The 16,507-nt window shown below is 36.3% G+C and overlaps 2 protein-coding genes across 2 annotated transcripts; one reads left to right on the top strand and one right to left on the bottom strand.

Moving 5' to 3' along the window:
• Nucleotides 1-86: 86 nt before the first annotated feature.
• Nucleotides 87-9,561, bottom strand: LOC139120726 (nuclear transcription factor Y subunit alpha-like). Its single transcript, XM_070685261.1, has 6 exons — nucleotides 9,511-9,561; nucleotides 8,346-8,497; nucleotides 5,346-5,883; nucleotides 4,646-4,707; nucleotides 3,151-3,270; nucleotides 87-2,824 (listed from the first exon to the last, which is right to left on the bottom strand). Exons 2-6 carry the CDS (start codon nucleotides 8,493-8,495, stop codon nucleotides 2,738-2,740), a joined length of 957 nt encoding a protein of 318 aa, XP_070541362.1. The 5' UTR covers nucleotides 8,496-8,497; nucleotides 9,511-9,561; the 3' UTR covers nucleotides 87-2,737.
• Nucleotides 9,562-9,821: 260 nt separating this feature from the next.
• On the top strand, nucleotides 9,822-15,879 carry LOC139120727 (small nuclear ribonucleoprotein G-like). Its single transcript, XM_070685262.1, has 4 exons — nucleotides 9,822-9,938; nucleotides 14,602-14,624; nucleotides 15,108-15,232; nucleotides 15,448-15,879. Exons 1-4 carry the CDS (start codon nucleotides 9,907-9,909, stop codon nucleotides 15,499-15,501), a joined length of 234 nt encoding a protein of 77 aa, XP_070541363.1. The 5' UTR covers nucleotides 9,822-9,906; the 3' UTR covers nucleotides 15,502-15,879.
• Nucleotides 15,880-16,507: the final 628 nt, after the last annotated feature.

Raw genomic sequence — 16,507 nt, 5'->3', positions numbered from 1 at the left:
GACCTATGGTTTGCTTTTGCAAGAACTCTATGAGAATTGAAGTGCATAAACAACATGAAAAATTATTATGAAAACTACATCTTGTTGATTTGCAATAGTTTTGCATTTCCTTTTTATTTTGTATGAATAATTATTACAAATTACAAATAAATATATTTTATGATAAACATAACATTACTGACTATACAGATTTCTGACAACTTGTACCGTAAAGAAGTACATTCAATATTTTCATGTTGTCAAAATTTACAATTGTGTTGTGTTCAATGCAAATTTTGCTATAAACAGCAATCCTTTCCCTGTTGTGAAAACATGAGTACAAACAATGTACATGTATATGATAAATTATGTCAATGCAATATCTGCAGCGTAAATCCAATATTTCATGCAAAAACCCAGGAATGCATCACCTACAATTTAGTAGTCTACCTGGCATTAACAATAAAATACAAAACTTCCAAATGTATTTGCACAGGTCAGGAAGATTGAAACTTTTCAATAATCATTGTTATCATTTCTCTCAATACCTGAGTTGTTTCAAAATGAAAAAGTGATGGATAAAAGTTTTTACCATCATTCTACCAATAAATTTTCATGGTCTTCCAAAGCAACAGTAAACCACTGAGATAATGATTCTATGTTCTTTTTATAAAAACCAACATCAAACTTTGTAATCTTTGACAAATGTCTTAACACTCATCTAACATAACACATGAAGATCATTCATTTCACTGTTTTGGTCGTTCTTGGTTAATAAATATGAGAATATGTGAAATATCACTGCCTGTTCACTTTGTGATTACTTTCAAACTTTGCTGTCATTTTTAAAGCAAACCTTCATTGAAATCATACAAAGTTGAACCACACTGATAGTACGTCTACTGCTAGCTTATGAGAACAGAAAAACAATTTAGCTGTACGAGAATCTGTGAGATTCGATCCTGTCAGTGGTGTTATCCGAGAAAGATACAATTCACCGCAGAAAGTACAGTATATGGTGTAGTCTCTCAGTAAATTGAATTCTACACTGGCCAGGCCTTGGTAAAGGCTTGCTTACACTTGACGATCAGAAGGTTGAAATGAGCTGCTTTTGAACCAGAGTAATTAATTCAGTCTTGGCTAGCTGTACAGCAAAATGTACCGAGTTCCTGATCTATGTTAATCAAAGAAAATGTCTATTTTAAACATACAAATGAAGTTATATTATTCCCAAGTATCAGAATATACCGGTACAATAAATAGACATCAGTAACCTGAATATGAGACAAATGTTCTTTCATCAATATTTTGCAGACCCACTGTTGCCATGGTAACAATGGGATAAAACCTTGTGGAAGGTCAATTGCATTAACCCTTTGCACCCTGACCCCCTGGTACTCTATGACGTCAACGGACATTTATGTCCGAGCCGGGTTCAAAGGGTTAATATGATAGTACTCTTAGCATCTTACAGAGGAATATATGATTTACTAAAATTAAAATGCCATAAATTGACATCAAATTAATAAGACTGATATTGCCCTCTCAACCTGACTTGTAAACTGTAATCAATTTAAAACAGCCAGGCATGTGTACAGACAGGAATCAAGGTTGATGAAATGCATAGTATGCTGTGATCATGTATATCACACACCCGTATTACTGGAGTCAATTTTTGTCATTCACAAAACATATTGTTGTACACCTTCTTTAACAAAGTAAATCAAAATATGATGTTGTATGGCTTCATACCAGTGTCTGCTTTCAGAAAGGAGACACATACAATACTTTATTAATAAATAAGAATACTAGTAGGTACTGCAACACAGAAAGTCTTAGGGACTGAGTCAGATTTTCAAACAGGTTCAAAAATCAAAATTCCTTCGTTCAGGGAGGGGAGGGATCTGACCTCCATTGGGTTAGTGAACTTCACTTTCGCGCTTAAATTTTTGTGATCACAATTTTTTTGACAATGCGTATATGTAATAAAAACTGCTCCTTCATCGCAACAAATTTTATCTCACTGCTTCCTTCGCAATTGTAATGCTCAATGGGTTTATTCTGCAACACATACATAAGTGAAATTATTATATTGTAACCTAAATTTGTAATTAATTGTAATGAAAAAGTATCATTTACAACTCGCATACAGACTGACAGGAATGACAAAACGTTCTTGTCAACTTCTCGGAGCAAAAGGCAGACGAGCAGAGTGAGACGAGGAAAGTTTACCGTGTAAGGCCATAGAAATGAGCAGAAATGACAACGTGACAATTGCAAGACATAGGTGCAACTAGAAACTTGCAAGGGGTGAAATATGCTTATTTACTGCACCAAGGAAGTATAAATTACGCGTCCACAAAGACAAAGAATAGCGCAAGAGAAGCAGAAAGGGGAAGTAAAATGAAAGGATACTTTTCAATAGAGTAAATATCCCGTCAGTTTTCTCAAATTTGGTTGATTTATACCCTGATAATTTGATGATGTGTTGTCAGAGGTTACATATTATGTAGTAGCAGAAGCAAAGTGTTACCATTTCACCTGCTGGCAGACATGAACACTTTGCACTTTTGACTTTCGTTTGGGGGAAGGGGGAGGGGGTTTTGGCCTAAACAAAGGAATTTTGTTTTTTGAACTTATTTGACAATCTGAGACGGCCCCCTCACATAACAAAACTACAAAGCAGTTTGACAAAATTGTCCATTATTGGAATTTTATGTTTTTAAATCTCATATTGGTCATGCAGTTTATTATCATGTTACAAATCACTCTTAGTTGCAAACTTTCCCCCGTCCATCCTCTTTCTCTTGACAGCATGAAGATGACGAGATTCATGAAGATATTTCTGCAAAAATAAAATACATGCAAGAGTCATTATTACATCGGTATTATTGCCGAACTTCATGATCTAATGGAAAACCAATATAACTACAGAGAAATCATTTCTTGGCAAGGCATAAACATTTTTTTGATATTTTACATCTTTTATTAGACATGTGGGGTTTTGAAACTGGACTCTGTAGGTAGGTTCTAGTTTGTAGCTGACTCTAATTGGCTTCTGCAAAATTAAAATATGGACAGTTGATGGTGATATTAATGGAAATATTTGTGTTGTTCCAGGCCTTGTTGATTTCCCTTGCAGATAAGGATCATAGAACACCATTCTCCCACCTTTCTTTGTTTTGGTATTTTGCCCTCGGCTTCCAACTTGGCTCTTGCTTCCCTTCTCTTTAGAATTCTATGGTACTGCTTAGCATTCACATACAAAGGCTCCTCTGATTGATTTTCATGCTGATGACGAAAATTAGAAGAAAAAATTTCAGTTACAAAAGGGATTTAACTACCCAATTACAGTATGCCTATTTTATGCAAGGAAGTGGTACTTCAGAGTACCTACACACATCTTTCATAGCCATTTCATCAAAAATATTTTTAAGGTCTTCCTGTAGTGACACTTTTCAACAAGGATTGAATTCTGAGGCAGACATCTGGCATATGTTGAATGTCAGGTATTCTCATGAAGTTTTGGTTCATTGAGGTAGCTCAGTTACGACAATTATGGAACACTGCTTTAACTGTCGGTTGTCAATTGGGTACTCTTACTTTGCGTATAAAGTACAGTTGTTGGTCAATTGAACAAGGCTGATCATACCATAGACCCTTAGGGTCTATGATTATACATAGTGTGCATTAAGCAATAATGTACCCCCTCCCAGCCTATAATGGACGAAAACAAACTTTGCACAACATAAGGCAAAAACAAATACATTATGGAGTGCAAAGTTTTCTTGGGTCCATTATTGCCCAGAAGGGGGTACATTGTTGCTATTATTTTATAGTTTTGGCAATGCCGGTGAATTTGTGGATGCAGAAAACATCTGGGTCACAATGCTGGATAATCGGATACATTATCAGTAATAAGCTGAGCATATGGCATCACAAAATTCACTGGTATTGACAAAGCAATAATATAATTGGAGATAAATGAAACTCGGACATCTTTTGACAGTGCATATGTGTTGTATACTTCAAAAGTGTATATAACATTTGTACTCTAGTCTGGTAAATTCCTCATATAATAAGCTGTGTCCAAAGAGAGGGACAGTGGTCCAAAGAAACTAGATCATAAACATGTGGCACATGACAACAGAAACTGTACCACTAGGACTGAGCAATGACAATAAATGTATCACACTGCCAATACATGTATGGTTCCTTGTGCATCCGTGAATGGTTTTCTATATCAGACACAATGATTACTGCAAGAGACAACTTGTTATTATCATTTATGGTGGCAATAATCAGGGCCTTGAGAATTATCTTTGACTGAGTTACTGACCAACATGACAAGGAAGGCATCAAATTTCACATGCTACTAATAAAATGTTACGAAGATCTTCCAGCTCCACCCTAGTATCTTGTATGAAAAATACATGCTTTACACAGACCTAATACTGGTGTGCCAGCCATCACTTGAAGGTTATTTCAAATGCAAACTCAACATCAGTACATATTTGCTTACCTGGGTTTTAAAACTTATCAATAAATTAGAGCATCATTAAAGCAAAACGGTCTTTCTTTCAATAAAAGCGTATGTAAATCTGATGGTAGGAATGCTGGGTAGAACCAGATTCAGAAGTTGACAACCATACACAGCGATACTCACCAATTCTTTGAATAGAGAGACTTGTGCACGCTGTTCCTGAGGTAGAGTCATGAACTGCATTCCTAGAAAAGGTAAAACAGAATGTATGAGTAGTGAGAATATACATCTAACTGCAAACTATTCCATTATTTAAAGTTGTATCTTTTGGGGTATAAATATTACTTATGTTAAAAAGAACATTTTATCAAGACAAAGAGCTCATAATTTGACAATGTATGTTTACCCTTTCCATAGTACTTAGAGGGCCATTTACTTTGACTATTGATATATTTTCATTGCTTTTTTCTCTACAAATCAAAATCGTTTTCTTATTCATCTCCTTATGATGCAATATGATGAAATGCACAGATCTAGCCATTTACGCATAAGGCATCATGTTCAATATGCAGTGTTACTGTTGATACATAAATTTTAGTCCTGACCACATTTCAGTTGTCAACAGGAACATTGAACTTCACACATAAAGGCAGTCTGACAAGTTGAAAACTTGGCATTTTGGTGTAATTTTGAAATAGGAACAAGAAACCATGTTTCACAGACAGAACAAAAACACTGGAAAAAAAATCAAAAAGTTACAACTAATGGAATTTTAAGTTCCTGTTTATACATTGAATACACATGAATATTGATACTAACATCTATGTGTTTACTACATTGCATTAAAAAGTTTATTTTTACCAAATGTACAGTATGCAATCACCTTGGGGTAGCTGTACTGGCATCTGATTTTGTCCCACAAGGATCATCATACTACCAGGATTTTGTACAGTGTTGCTTGCATTGGTCACAACTCTTGCATCCATCTTCCGACTGACTTGAGTGTGTTGGTTTAGGGAATTCACGTTCTGCTGTACTTTCAATGCTTGGTTTTCATCAGCTTGCCACTGAGCATTACTGTTGTTTACAACTAAGCAGTGTCCAGTATTTCCATATCCTCTGTTCAGTGAATTGGTGTTCTCGTTATTTTGAGATTGTTGAAACATTTGCTGTGACTGTTCTGGTACTGGCATCATGGCTACAAACTGAGAATTACTCACGCTATTGGTGTTAGCTGCAGCGTACACCTTTGACTGTGTACTTTGAGATGAAGAATTCTCTGTAGGACTCGGGTAAACTATCGGTGCATTTTGTTGACAATTCTCCACATGACCTGACTCAATCTGTGACATGAAATTCATTGCATTCCCATCATGGAATCCATTGGATTGAGTAGATGTAGTTTGGAAATGACCATTGCTCTGATGATAAAAGAAACACAATATATCCTAATTGTGATACAGCAATTTACATTGTCAACAATATTCATAACATAGGTACTCAAATAACACTATAATAGTGTATGAAAGTATATGAAAATGCTACTTGGTCTTTGTATATTAAAGGTATACAGTCACCTGTAATCTAAATATGCCCATATATATTCAAAGGGGCATTCCTTGGTATTCAAAATGCCCATGTGAGGGCACTGTTTTTAAAAAGCGGCCATCCGCTTAAAATCTGTGATTGGTTAGATTTCCTCTTTCCATGGTAACTGTGGCAAAATTGGAACAGGTGACAGTATACCTTTAATTGGACCTTCTCATAAGACTTCTGAGTCAATTTTAGAACTTTCTTGAAATTCCTTCAGTCAATCCTACACAAATACATGTATTATGTGAACATTTCTTCGGCTGAAGAATACACTCTTCAGTAAATGGTGCATCAAATTGCTTAAGAGGGCACACTAGATGTATGTTACATGTAGCTATGGATGCAGGTGAATAGTATTCCATAGGCTTACAGAAAGTCTTCCGTTTTATTGATCCCAGATTTCTTTTATGTTTCTGAATGTATGTATTTTTGCAGTTGTTGTGATGCATATCACATGATCCATGGAAAAAGAAATACTTTCCAACAACTTTGACAGAAAGATATTCAAAGAAGAAGAAGACACAATGAATCACAGTTGTTGTTTTGCCATTTTGAGTTCTCAAAATGGTACTAGCTTGCACAGTGGGTGCCAAAAGCAGCCACAAGTGGTTCACTTACATGCATGTGTGAGTGCAGTATGATAATAATAAAATTCTTGACAGTATGGTCGCTGCCATTGCAATCCAATGATAATGATTTTGTGATTGCATCATTGTACGTCATGGCCCAGCTTTAATAGTTTTTACTTTGAGCAAAATTTGCAAGCAATATAGTCACAAAACTACTACATTCACTGAAAACAATTGAAATCAATTAACAAGCATTGATATATTTTTGTGCTGGATAAAACATATCACACTGTTCCAATAGCATTGGGCTGTGCCCACATGCTGCACGCTGGCAGATGTATTACTCTGGAGCATGCTGAGTAGTTGGTCTAAGGCAAGCTGCTATGATGCATGTGATGCCAGCGAGGCTATCAACACCTGTGATGAAGAGGAGTATCATAAAATATCTTTATGCAAACTCATCTACTGCCAACAAAATAAACTGTCACGTTATTGAAATTAAATAGCTGCCGGGGCTTATGGACTTAGCACTAGTGTGATAATTTGAAAATAATGTATCATGTTGAGTAATTAAGGTTAAAATGTCTGCATTTTTTCTCTGCATGTTCATTAAAAGGGGCACTTTCTGCCCCATTCATCAAATTAGGGGGCAGACTTGACATTTTAGGGGGCAGTCACTTTTGATGTGAATTTTGCCTTCTTATGAAGCGCTTCCTTGATATCATTACGATCGTCACCCAGTTCAGTTGTGTCGTATTTGTCGTATGCAGCACATATGCATAAACATCGACATGATGACGTTTGTCAGCTTTTGTTGTGCTCGGCTGCTGTCTATCTTCTGTCTAATTGTCACCTACAAGTTTCCCCGACTCAGGATTTGACATACATGTTCCCTCGGATACGATTCGGTCCGAATTTAGGGGGCTTAAATCCATGAAAATATGCACCGATCCCCATGCGCCGATCAAACGATAGTGTTGCATTGCTATACACGTGCCTACACAATGCTAAAGCTCGAAGTTTCCCAACTTCCATCATTCATTCACACAGTTCGCTGTACTATGTGCTTTGGTCATCCTCAAATATCAATATATGTGGACGCCTTTGCTTGCTGTGTTCTGTGCGCGATTTTCGCGCAGTCAGTGACTTTTTCAGGGCAGACAATGACTCGAAATGCGCAATTTGCGCAATCGCGCAGTCGAGAGAAATCCCTGTGTCTGACATTTTTTCTTAACACTTGATTTACAAACAGCAGAGTCTAATAAAATTAGTATAGTTTACAACTAAGTCCATACATTACATTACACATTATAGTGTTCAATAGTTGTCTTGTATCATATTATACTTTTGGATCACTTTATTTCTGGAAAGGACCATGTCATTTAAGGTAAAGGGTTACAGTAAACTATTGAAATACTGTGATAATACAGTAATAAAATTTCAAAGAAATAAGGTCACCTTGGGATAGGTATAGTAAAATGATTGGCTGTAATATAGTAGCACCATAAACATCCCTTTTTCTAACTAACAAGATTATTCGAAGAAATGTATGTACATGAATGAAGGTCCTAGATGCCTTCAAATTGCCAGACTGACATAAACATGTTACAATAGAAAGTATTGCCATTATCATATACAGCACATTTTACAATACTATATTTCTGAGTAATAGAGTACTTTAGGCTATTCACCAAATATAATTTAAAGTTTAATAATTTTACCTGTGAAGTAGAGGTACTGTCATACATAGTGCTGTTCTGAGCTTGTGTTGCAGTATGACTGTGAAATGTATTCTCGTATTGTCTAGTTGAGTTATTCACAGATGTAAGACATGCATATGTTAGATCCCCTGTATTGTCTGTCTCATCCATACCTGAAACAGAAATACTCTTTATTAAATAACAAAATCAGTTGATAAAAAACTGACAAATTTTGTTTTTGGCAAACATGTTGGACTGATTTTAGTGAAATCCAAAACTTGCAAATGCTCATTGCCAACATAGTTACTCATTGTGTACCTGTTGTTGAACGGTAGGATCGACAATTACACAGTGTGTAGTATTATGCATATATACATTTCATATATCTCCTGTAAATCTATTCAAAATTTATTTCATGCCCCGTGTCTGATGAAAAGTTTTGCAGAACATTTCAGTTATTGTTTCAGTACTTTAAATTGCCCAAGAAGACAGAGTCTGCAATTATCAGGGCCTAGCTTGGACTTTATTTATTATATGTGCCACATATTTTCAGAGTGTAAATGTTAAAGATTTGTCAGATTCTGACATTGGTAATACAATTGGGCAACAAAAGCCACCATTTACAGCTATGGTATAATATAAAAAGTAAATTTGTTGATTGTTGACAAGTCATATTTACCTATCCACTGGTATTTCTACATTAAATCTATTGGGGAGCAAAGTATCAACTTTCAAGCTAATCCCTTTCACAATAGATACATTTAAAAAAATATTTGACAGAATCTCCGCAGCTGTCATGTTCGTTATTCTTTACCCGGATTCTTTGGTACCATCATGGAGGTAGCAGAGACTGCTACCTCCATGGTACCATGAAAAGGGAGTAAAAGTTTACCTCCATGTTTATACTAAGGCGAGAATTTATACGTTAACAGTATTTCAAACCATGCAATAATCTCTACGTAGCTAACACATACAGTTCACATTTCGCGGGGTATTGATGTTTTTATTTCTGATTGGTCGGCCGTCACTCAACTCACGACCAATAGCAAAAAACGTTTTATCTGTTGTCCTTTGGATTAAGACTCAAAGGTTTACCATTGAGGAAGTAAATCCCTTTTCTTTCACATATTCAAAGTGTACATCTTGCTAAACTTTTGTGATTTGTGGAATATTGTGCTGCTCTTACCGTCTCCTCCTTTGCCGCGTTTCGCCCTGGCTGCTACTTTCTGCCATTCGTTTTTACTCGTGGATAGTCGGTAACAATCGGAACGGTCGACTTGTGGAATAAACCATTAATTGTTTGGGTAATGACGCGAATGTTGTTATTTTAATAAATTCGTTTTGTCGGTATTGCTTAACTCTCTATTAATTGAAATTATTTTATTAACAATTTGATTCGTATATACACGGTCCCTCTGGTATATGTAAACTTTTGTGACATCATATCGCGTAATCATTACATTTTAATATCACAATCTTCACCCACATCACCCACAGAAAGTAATGAGTTCCTCGACGACATTGAAGCGTTGTTGTTTATTGATAGTACATCTGACTTGGTCTACAATCCGAGAAATCCACGATGAGTAAAGCCCATCCGCCAGAGCTGAAGAAGTAAGTATTTTTATCGATAGTTGCGCCATCGATATGAATTCTCGATTTATCTTGCATAAAGCGAGGTGCGCAGAAAAAAGTTCGTGTGCGCGGATGTCAATTCAAAATGGCTGCGCCCATGCATTCAAATATTGAAAGTATGATGGCTGTCCTGTTTTCATCTGAGTGGTTAAATTTATAACTTTTGTGGAGCTATTTGGCGTTTAAGGGTTGGCTATGCAATCTTAAGAATATTTATATCATTCCTCGGACGTTGGTTACTGTAAGACACAGTCACTGAGCCCCCGCCGGAGAATCCGACTTCGATTCTGGATGTCGAAATGAAAACACGTATATAGATAATAGAACTTGAAGTTACATGTAACAGTGTAAATGATCAGACAATCATCATGGTAGCCGATAGGCAACGCAGTAAATATTAACTAGGGCAACAATATTGGTAAAGTTGCACTTCACTGCCTTGTTTAGCATTGTAACTCACTATCTCATAGGTGAATACTTTTTGCTATATAAAACCCCTGACGTGCCTGACTGAACAATCTTACATACAACAGAAAAGTGCTATAGCTAGGGTGACCGGACGATTTTTAAAACTGAATTGTTTTGCCAAAATCTTGATGGCACCTGTTGAAAGTGTTGGTACAAAGTCCAAATCTGAAAAAAATAATTTGGCTAATTAGCATGATCACAATTTGGCAGCCTCTGGAAAATCAAAGTTTCCAAATTCTTTCCCTGAGAATATTGTAATGAGGAATAATGAGACAATGTGACCAAAAATCGGATCAAATATTGTTAAAATGGCTCAAAGATGACTAACTGTACAATAATGAGTCTGGTGGAAGGTGCATTGATAGTTTCCAAATTATTTCTGTGAGAATATTGTATGGGTTGATAAGTCCCAGTGAAAGAAATGGAAGATTGTCCTCACGCTGACCTTTGTGTTTACAGTATCATGGATACAAGCCATTGTTTCTGGTCAGAGACAGGTGCGCACCGGTGAAAAAGCACGTTGTTCAAGTACGGCACTATTGCGAACTTTACTTCCTGCTTTGGAAAAACCGTGGGCGCTAATTTGCGCTGCATAGCTGAGCTTTTTTAGAGCACAAAACAAGTAGAAAAATATCTAAAGTACAATTTGCCCGCATGGCCATTCCTTCCCTCCTGGAAAATGATGCCAAAAGTCATAGCCGTTTCAAAGTAAAAATTTTGTCAGCAGTTTCTCGGAAGAAAAAAGATCTTTTTAGGAAATTTTTGCACTCATCTTGACTTCCTAGTCTTCACAACATTCACTGTGAAATGCAAGTGTTTCCGTTCACGCGATCTCTCATAGTGACCGTTCGTGTACGAGTAGACGACTTCCAAGATGGCGTCCCCTCTGACGTTTGTTGACAAAATGTGTTCATAAACTTCAAGATTTTCACGTCATAACCTTGTTCATAGACATAAATGTGCACAACTGTTGCATACTTAAGGTGAATTTGTACAATTTATCACTACCTGGGTCCCCCTTTATGCCTTCGATTTCGAGCATTCACTCTCAGAAAACTTGTGTCAGCCCCATAGTAGGGAATAGGAGGGCCTCTCGTCCGGTCACCCTACTGACATACAACAGAAAAATGCTATAGCCACTCAGTCAAGGGACAATACAGTGCGGATGAAATGAAACCATGCAGTTCTTTATGTTGATATTTTTTGTCTCTACAGCACTAGGAAATGTAGCAAAATAATAATATACTAAGTTAGTCCAAGTTGCACAAAATTTACCCATGCTTCCATAATTTCCTCATAACTCATCGCACACCCATTAGGAACAACAAAACGAAAACCGCTTGACTTAAAGGTGCTAAAATTGCTGTACCAAATAGACTATGAACATGTACATAATCTCACAGGAATTTTCTGGCTCTAAAGGTGTACAGTGATTCAGTTCTTCAGCGAATGCTAAAATGCACACATACCAATCTAGCATAAGATATCAGTATGCTACTGTGTACCTAATGAAAATGTCTGTATTTCTTTTGGAAGATCATTTCTTAGTACTTATATTGCATTATTTGTTTAATCAGTGTTTTTGCTAAGGGTGGTAAGCAGGTAAATGTTACCAGGGTTCCCTAGTCATTTTACCGGGTGTTCCCCTTAGTATATCAATGCAATCAGGTTAGGGGACAGAAGAAATGTTACCTGGGTTCCCAAATCATTTACCAGTGTTCCCAAACCTTAGCAAAAACACTGTTAATTACATGCAATATATTAACAATAACAAGGATCATAGTGTGAATCCTTTCGTGCCAGTACATCTGTTGCTATCAGATTAAAGGCCCAATAGTATTATTTTTGTGATATTACTTCCAAACTAAAACAAGTCGCGGGAATGTACTCATTGCAGAGTGTTTATACAAGTATAATAAAACTGTCCACTGGGACTTCATGTGAAATTTTGAGCAAGATTAATAATAAACGTTTGCCCAAACGTAAAATGGCGCCCTCATGCAAATACAGCAAAAACACTGTATGTTCAGGGCTCGACGTAAGGTCAAATCATCCACTAGCCCGAAGGACTAGTAGCAGCTCATTTTTAGTAGTCCTAAATGAAATCTACTAGTCCTGCTCAAGCAAAGCCAAATGTTGCTCTCATGTTGTAAAGAGGTGTATATGACCATCCTCATATTTTTTGTCGCAAATGTTTTTAAACCCAATAACTAACTTTCATGCAAGACTAGCACATTTGCTTACTGCAAAATGTTTAACTTTGAATCATATATAAACCACAAAAATAACCTGAATGAAATGTCCTGTGTAGGAGGAGAGGTCATGAAAATAGCCTATTGCCATCAAGAATAAAATCAGAGGTAGGGATGAATTTGTTGGAAAATCCTTCATAGCTCAGGTAGTGCGCCATTAATTTGCAAAGAACATGTTTGTTCATGGTGGGGACAGATTTGTTTCTCCAGAACTGAAATTCATACTGCCATTCACAAATGTTCCAGTGGAGTGCCTTCATATTTTTGACATATTATCACATTTTAAAATTGACCAGCTTGTGGGGAGGACCTCTCATTTGTAATAATGGTTTGTGAAAAATTTTGTTTTTAATAGTAAAAATGTTGCATTTTACCATTTCATGTGCTTGTGTCTTTTATAAGTTTTTGCCAGTTACTGGTAACAAAATGTGATTAGCACAAAAATAACCAATGACTCCCAGAAATGATTGGATACAACAGTCTGATACACCCATTTCATACGTTGTTTTTTCACTACTGTTTTAAGGTTCACTTCACTGTTATTGCCCCAATAATTTACACTTTTCCACTAAAATGTCAAAACAATAAGTTGCTAGCACCAAGTTATTATCTGTGAGGAATTCCCTCACCTGTACAAGCAGTAGCAACTTGCCATAGCACTGTTTTGGCAAGCTAGATGGCTCTTTTTAAGATCTGCTTTAATCAAGCTAGGGGGTCTTGACTATATATGGAGGTCAGCATGTGGCGGCATTCTAAAGCAGGGTCAAGCTGGCTACGAACTATCGGAGGTGTTGTTTGGGAATGCCCCTGAAGAAATCTTGAGAAAATCTTCTTTGAAAGGCAAGGATACAGTGTTTGAACGAAATTGTGGGGTTGCTCATGTTTTTAGGCGAAGTGATGAGCTTCAAGCAAACCAAATACACGACGTGCAGACAATTCCGTTTGATGCTCAGCGTTGCATTGAGCCATGTTTCCCGGGGCCATGTTACTGGCATGTACAGTACAATTTGATTCTCCGTAGCAGGTAAACTGTTTCATTTAAGTTGGTGATCAATAAAGTTTGCTTCACTGTTTCACTGTCCAATTTGTTTGGGTAAAAGTTAGTTTATTTTTATATAAATGATCGAGGCTTGGTTCACTCTTATCTATGCGTGGCCCGCGTCCCATTAGTTTTGTAGCGATAAACTTTCCTAGCTACGGAACTTGAAAATTGCACTAGTCCGCAGGACTACCTCCGAAGACATTTTTACTAGTCCTCTTGAAAATTACTAGCCTCGGGCTAGTGGGCTAGCGCTTATGTCGAGCCCTGATGTTGTGCATATATATGCATTAGAATCTTCACAGAAACAACAGAGTAGTCCAATATAATGCGCAGTGCTGACTGTTTTCCACTGGGACATTATATGTTTCGTTTTCTTTGTAATATTATCAGTTTTTAAAAATGGCGGGGAAACAAAATAACGGTTAAAATTTAAATTTACTTGTCCAATTTTTCAGTAGTAAAAGACTATGTCCTTTAAATTTTTAGAATTTAAAGAAAACCATGTAAGAAAGCCTTTTTTCAGGACAATAAATTTCAAGAGTTACAGCTACAGGGGCTTTAAGTTGCTTAAATCATAGACAGTGTATCTTCCAATCCACCATGTATGGTGAAATACCGTGCGGCATAAAATGTCTCATATAACAAATTGATTCACTAATCATTTGACCCTAATTACTCATAAACATTTTCTATTGATATGATTTGAAAGGACACAACCCATGTACACAGTGATTTTTGCTGAGTTGACCTTTAGAAGTAATGTACCTTACCCCTAGAGTGTTATGTGATCCACTTCATACTTTCATATTTAGACTGATCTTTCATTACTTAAACCTGAAACAATTAACATCATTCCTCTCTTTCTTGTAATCTATTACAGATTTATGGACAAAAAGCTGTCACGTGAGTAATCTTTCGTTTACTTCAATAATTTATTTGCATCACAGTAAGCAAATCTAGTCACCATGATTTGTCAATCCTCTGCTCTGATCAGATTCAATATAAATCCTTTGTAGCTTACTAGTGCTGCATACTTTCTCTTCAGTGCAATGCTAAATTTATAAGTCCTGACTGAAAAAGAGAATTGATAATCTTGGGACTTTTGACCCGTGGATGTGCTGACATCCCTAGGCATGAGTCAAAATATAACCTCTATCATAGCATCAAAGCTGAATACTCTGAACAAGTACAACACTGATGAATGACCAGTGTTTACCTCAAACAATAAGCATGATAAGAACCATCAAGTTTGTGTATATACTACATAGTATAGACAAGCATGGGTAAACACTTTTTTGTTATTTTTGCTTCTCTACCCAATTTCTAATTCCTTTCGGTACAAAGTGTCCATGCAAGTCTTACTTGGATTTCTTACTTTATTTGTAGTTAAATTGAATGGTGGAAGACAAGTAACCGGTGTACTCCGGGGATATGATCCATTTATGAATCTTGTATTGGATGAATCTGTAGAAGAAATTTCAGGAGGTGAAAAGCATCAAATTGGAATGGTGGTAAGTAAAGTTCTGTACCCTGATGTTTAGTAATAAAAATCCAGTTTGAAGTGATCTGTTCCAGGTAAAATCACATCTGATGCAAGCTATTCTATAGTGCAGACAACGGATATGCCATCATTGATGATCATGTTCTCAATAATGATAACCATAAACGTTTTCATATCCTGTGTAACTCTTTATTTCTCACTTTTCATTTCATTCTTTCTGCTCAGGTGATTCGAGGAAACAGCATCATCATGTTAGAAGCGTTGGATAGAGTGTCGTAGCCAATGTTGCCCAGGCTGTCTTGTGTATTTTTTTATCACGTCTGAATCATGAAGTATCTATTCCGAGAACAGTTTCCGCCATGTATTTGAACTCTTATTACCTGATACATTGGAGGACTAAAGGAACTGCCAGAATCTTATGGTTTGCCATCCCAAGGACATTTTTGGACATTAGTTTCGTCAATAAGAAGGCCGATAAACCTTTTCTTTCAAGTTTTCTTAGAAGTTTAGAAAGGAGAAAACCATTTTGTCATGTATCTTGTTGAAAAGTACTTTTTGTGCCAGAGTTTTGTGTCAATCGATGTATGTCAACACAATTGTATTCATGAACCAGAGTGTATCTATTAGAATAAAGAGAGAACCATTTTGATACTTTTATTTGTTGTTTAAAATCCTTTCTTTATAGCACAGTACAATCATTAACCCTTCAGTGTGAGTGTCAATTCTTGTTACCTTTATAGAATATGCCAACAATTTTTTGCAGATCTTCACATCTTTTTTCAGATTTTTCCCAAACTTCTGGTCAAAAACCATAGCAAATGAAAACTTGTGTCTATTTGGTCCAAACTATAAAAGCAAATAACAGAAAAACTCGTGAAAATTGGAAAATGTTGCACTAAGATTTTGGTGAGAAAAATTACAGCACTCAAAGGGTTAAACATTTCAACATGATTTGATTCTGACATTTTTTGCCCTTATTAGATTGGTATTCAGGGTCTGAGATGTCTATGTATCCATTTACCCACAGCTATAAGTGTGACAAGCCTGAACAAATTTTCATGAAAATTGGTTTTGTGATAGCACACCAAGTTGAGGTTGTACATGCAATTTGATTTGATTAGCAAGGCAATCCAGTATGGATAATAATTCCTGAAATATTGGTGAAGTTTATTAACTGGCAGAGATTATTCTTGAAAAGAGTGGCTTTTGCAATGCTTGCATATGTCTGTGAAGAATGTACTTCAGTTACATACCTGAGTGAAGGCCACCCCCAACATGATTGATC

The sequence above is a fragment of the Ptychodera flava genome, chromosome 20, assembly GCF_041260155.1.
Source record: "Ptychodera flava strain L36383 chromosome 20, AS_Pfla_20210202, whole genome shotgun sequence".
In the NCBI taxonomy this organism is placed as follows: Eukaryota; Metazoa; Hemichordata; class Enteropneusta; family Ptychoderidae; genus Ptychodera; species Ptychodera flava.
This window is presented reverse-complemented; position numbering and strand designations above follow the sequence as displayed.

Coding starts and splice junctions, on each gene's coding strand:
- LOC139120726 (XM_070685261.1), bottom strand. CDS start 8,495: ATGGATGAGACAGACAATACAGGGGATCTAACATATGCATGTCTTACA. Junction 5,884..8,345: donor ACAGTACCTCTACTTCACAG/GTAAAATTATTA, acceptor TTTTATCATCAG/AGCAATGGTCATTTCCAAAC. Junction 3,271..4,645: donor TCTCTCTATTCAAAGAATTG/GTGAGTATCGCT, acceptor TTTCGTCATCAG/CATGAAAATCAATCAGAGGA.
- LOC139120727 (XM_070685262.1), top strand. CDS start 9,907: ATGAGTAAAGCCCATCCGCCAGAGCTGAAGAA. Junction 9,939..14,601: donor CATCCGCCAGAGCTGAAGAA/GTAAGTATTTTT, acceptor AATCTATTACAG/ATTTATGGACAAAAAGCTGT. Junction 15,233..15,447: donor AGCATCAAATTGGAATGGTG/GTAAGTAAAGTT, acceptor CTTTCTGCTCAG/GTGATTCGAGGAAACAGCAT.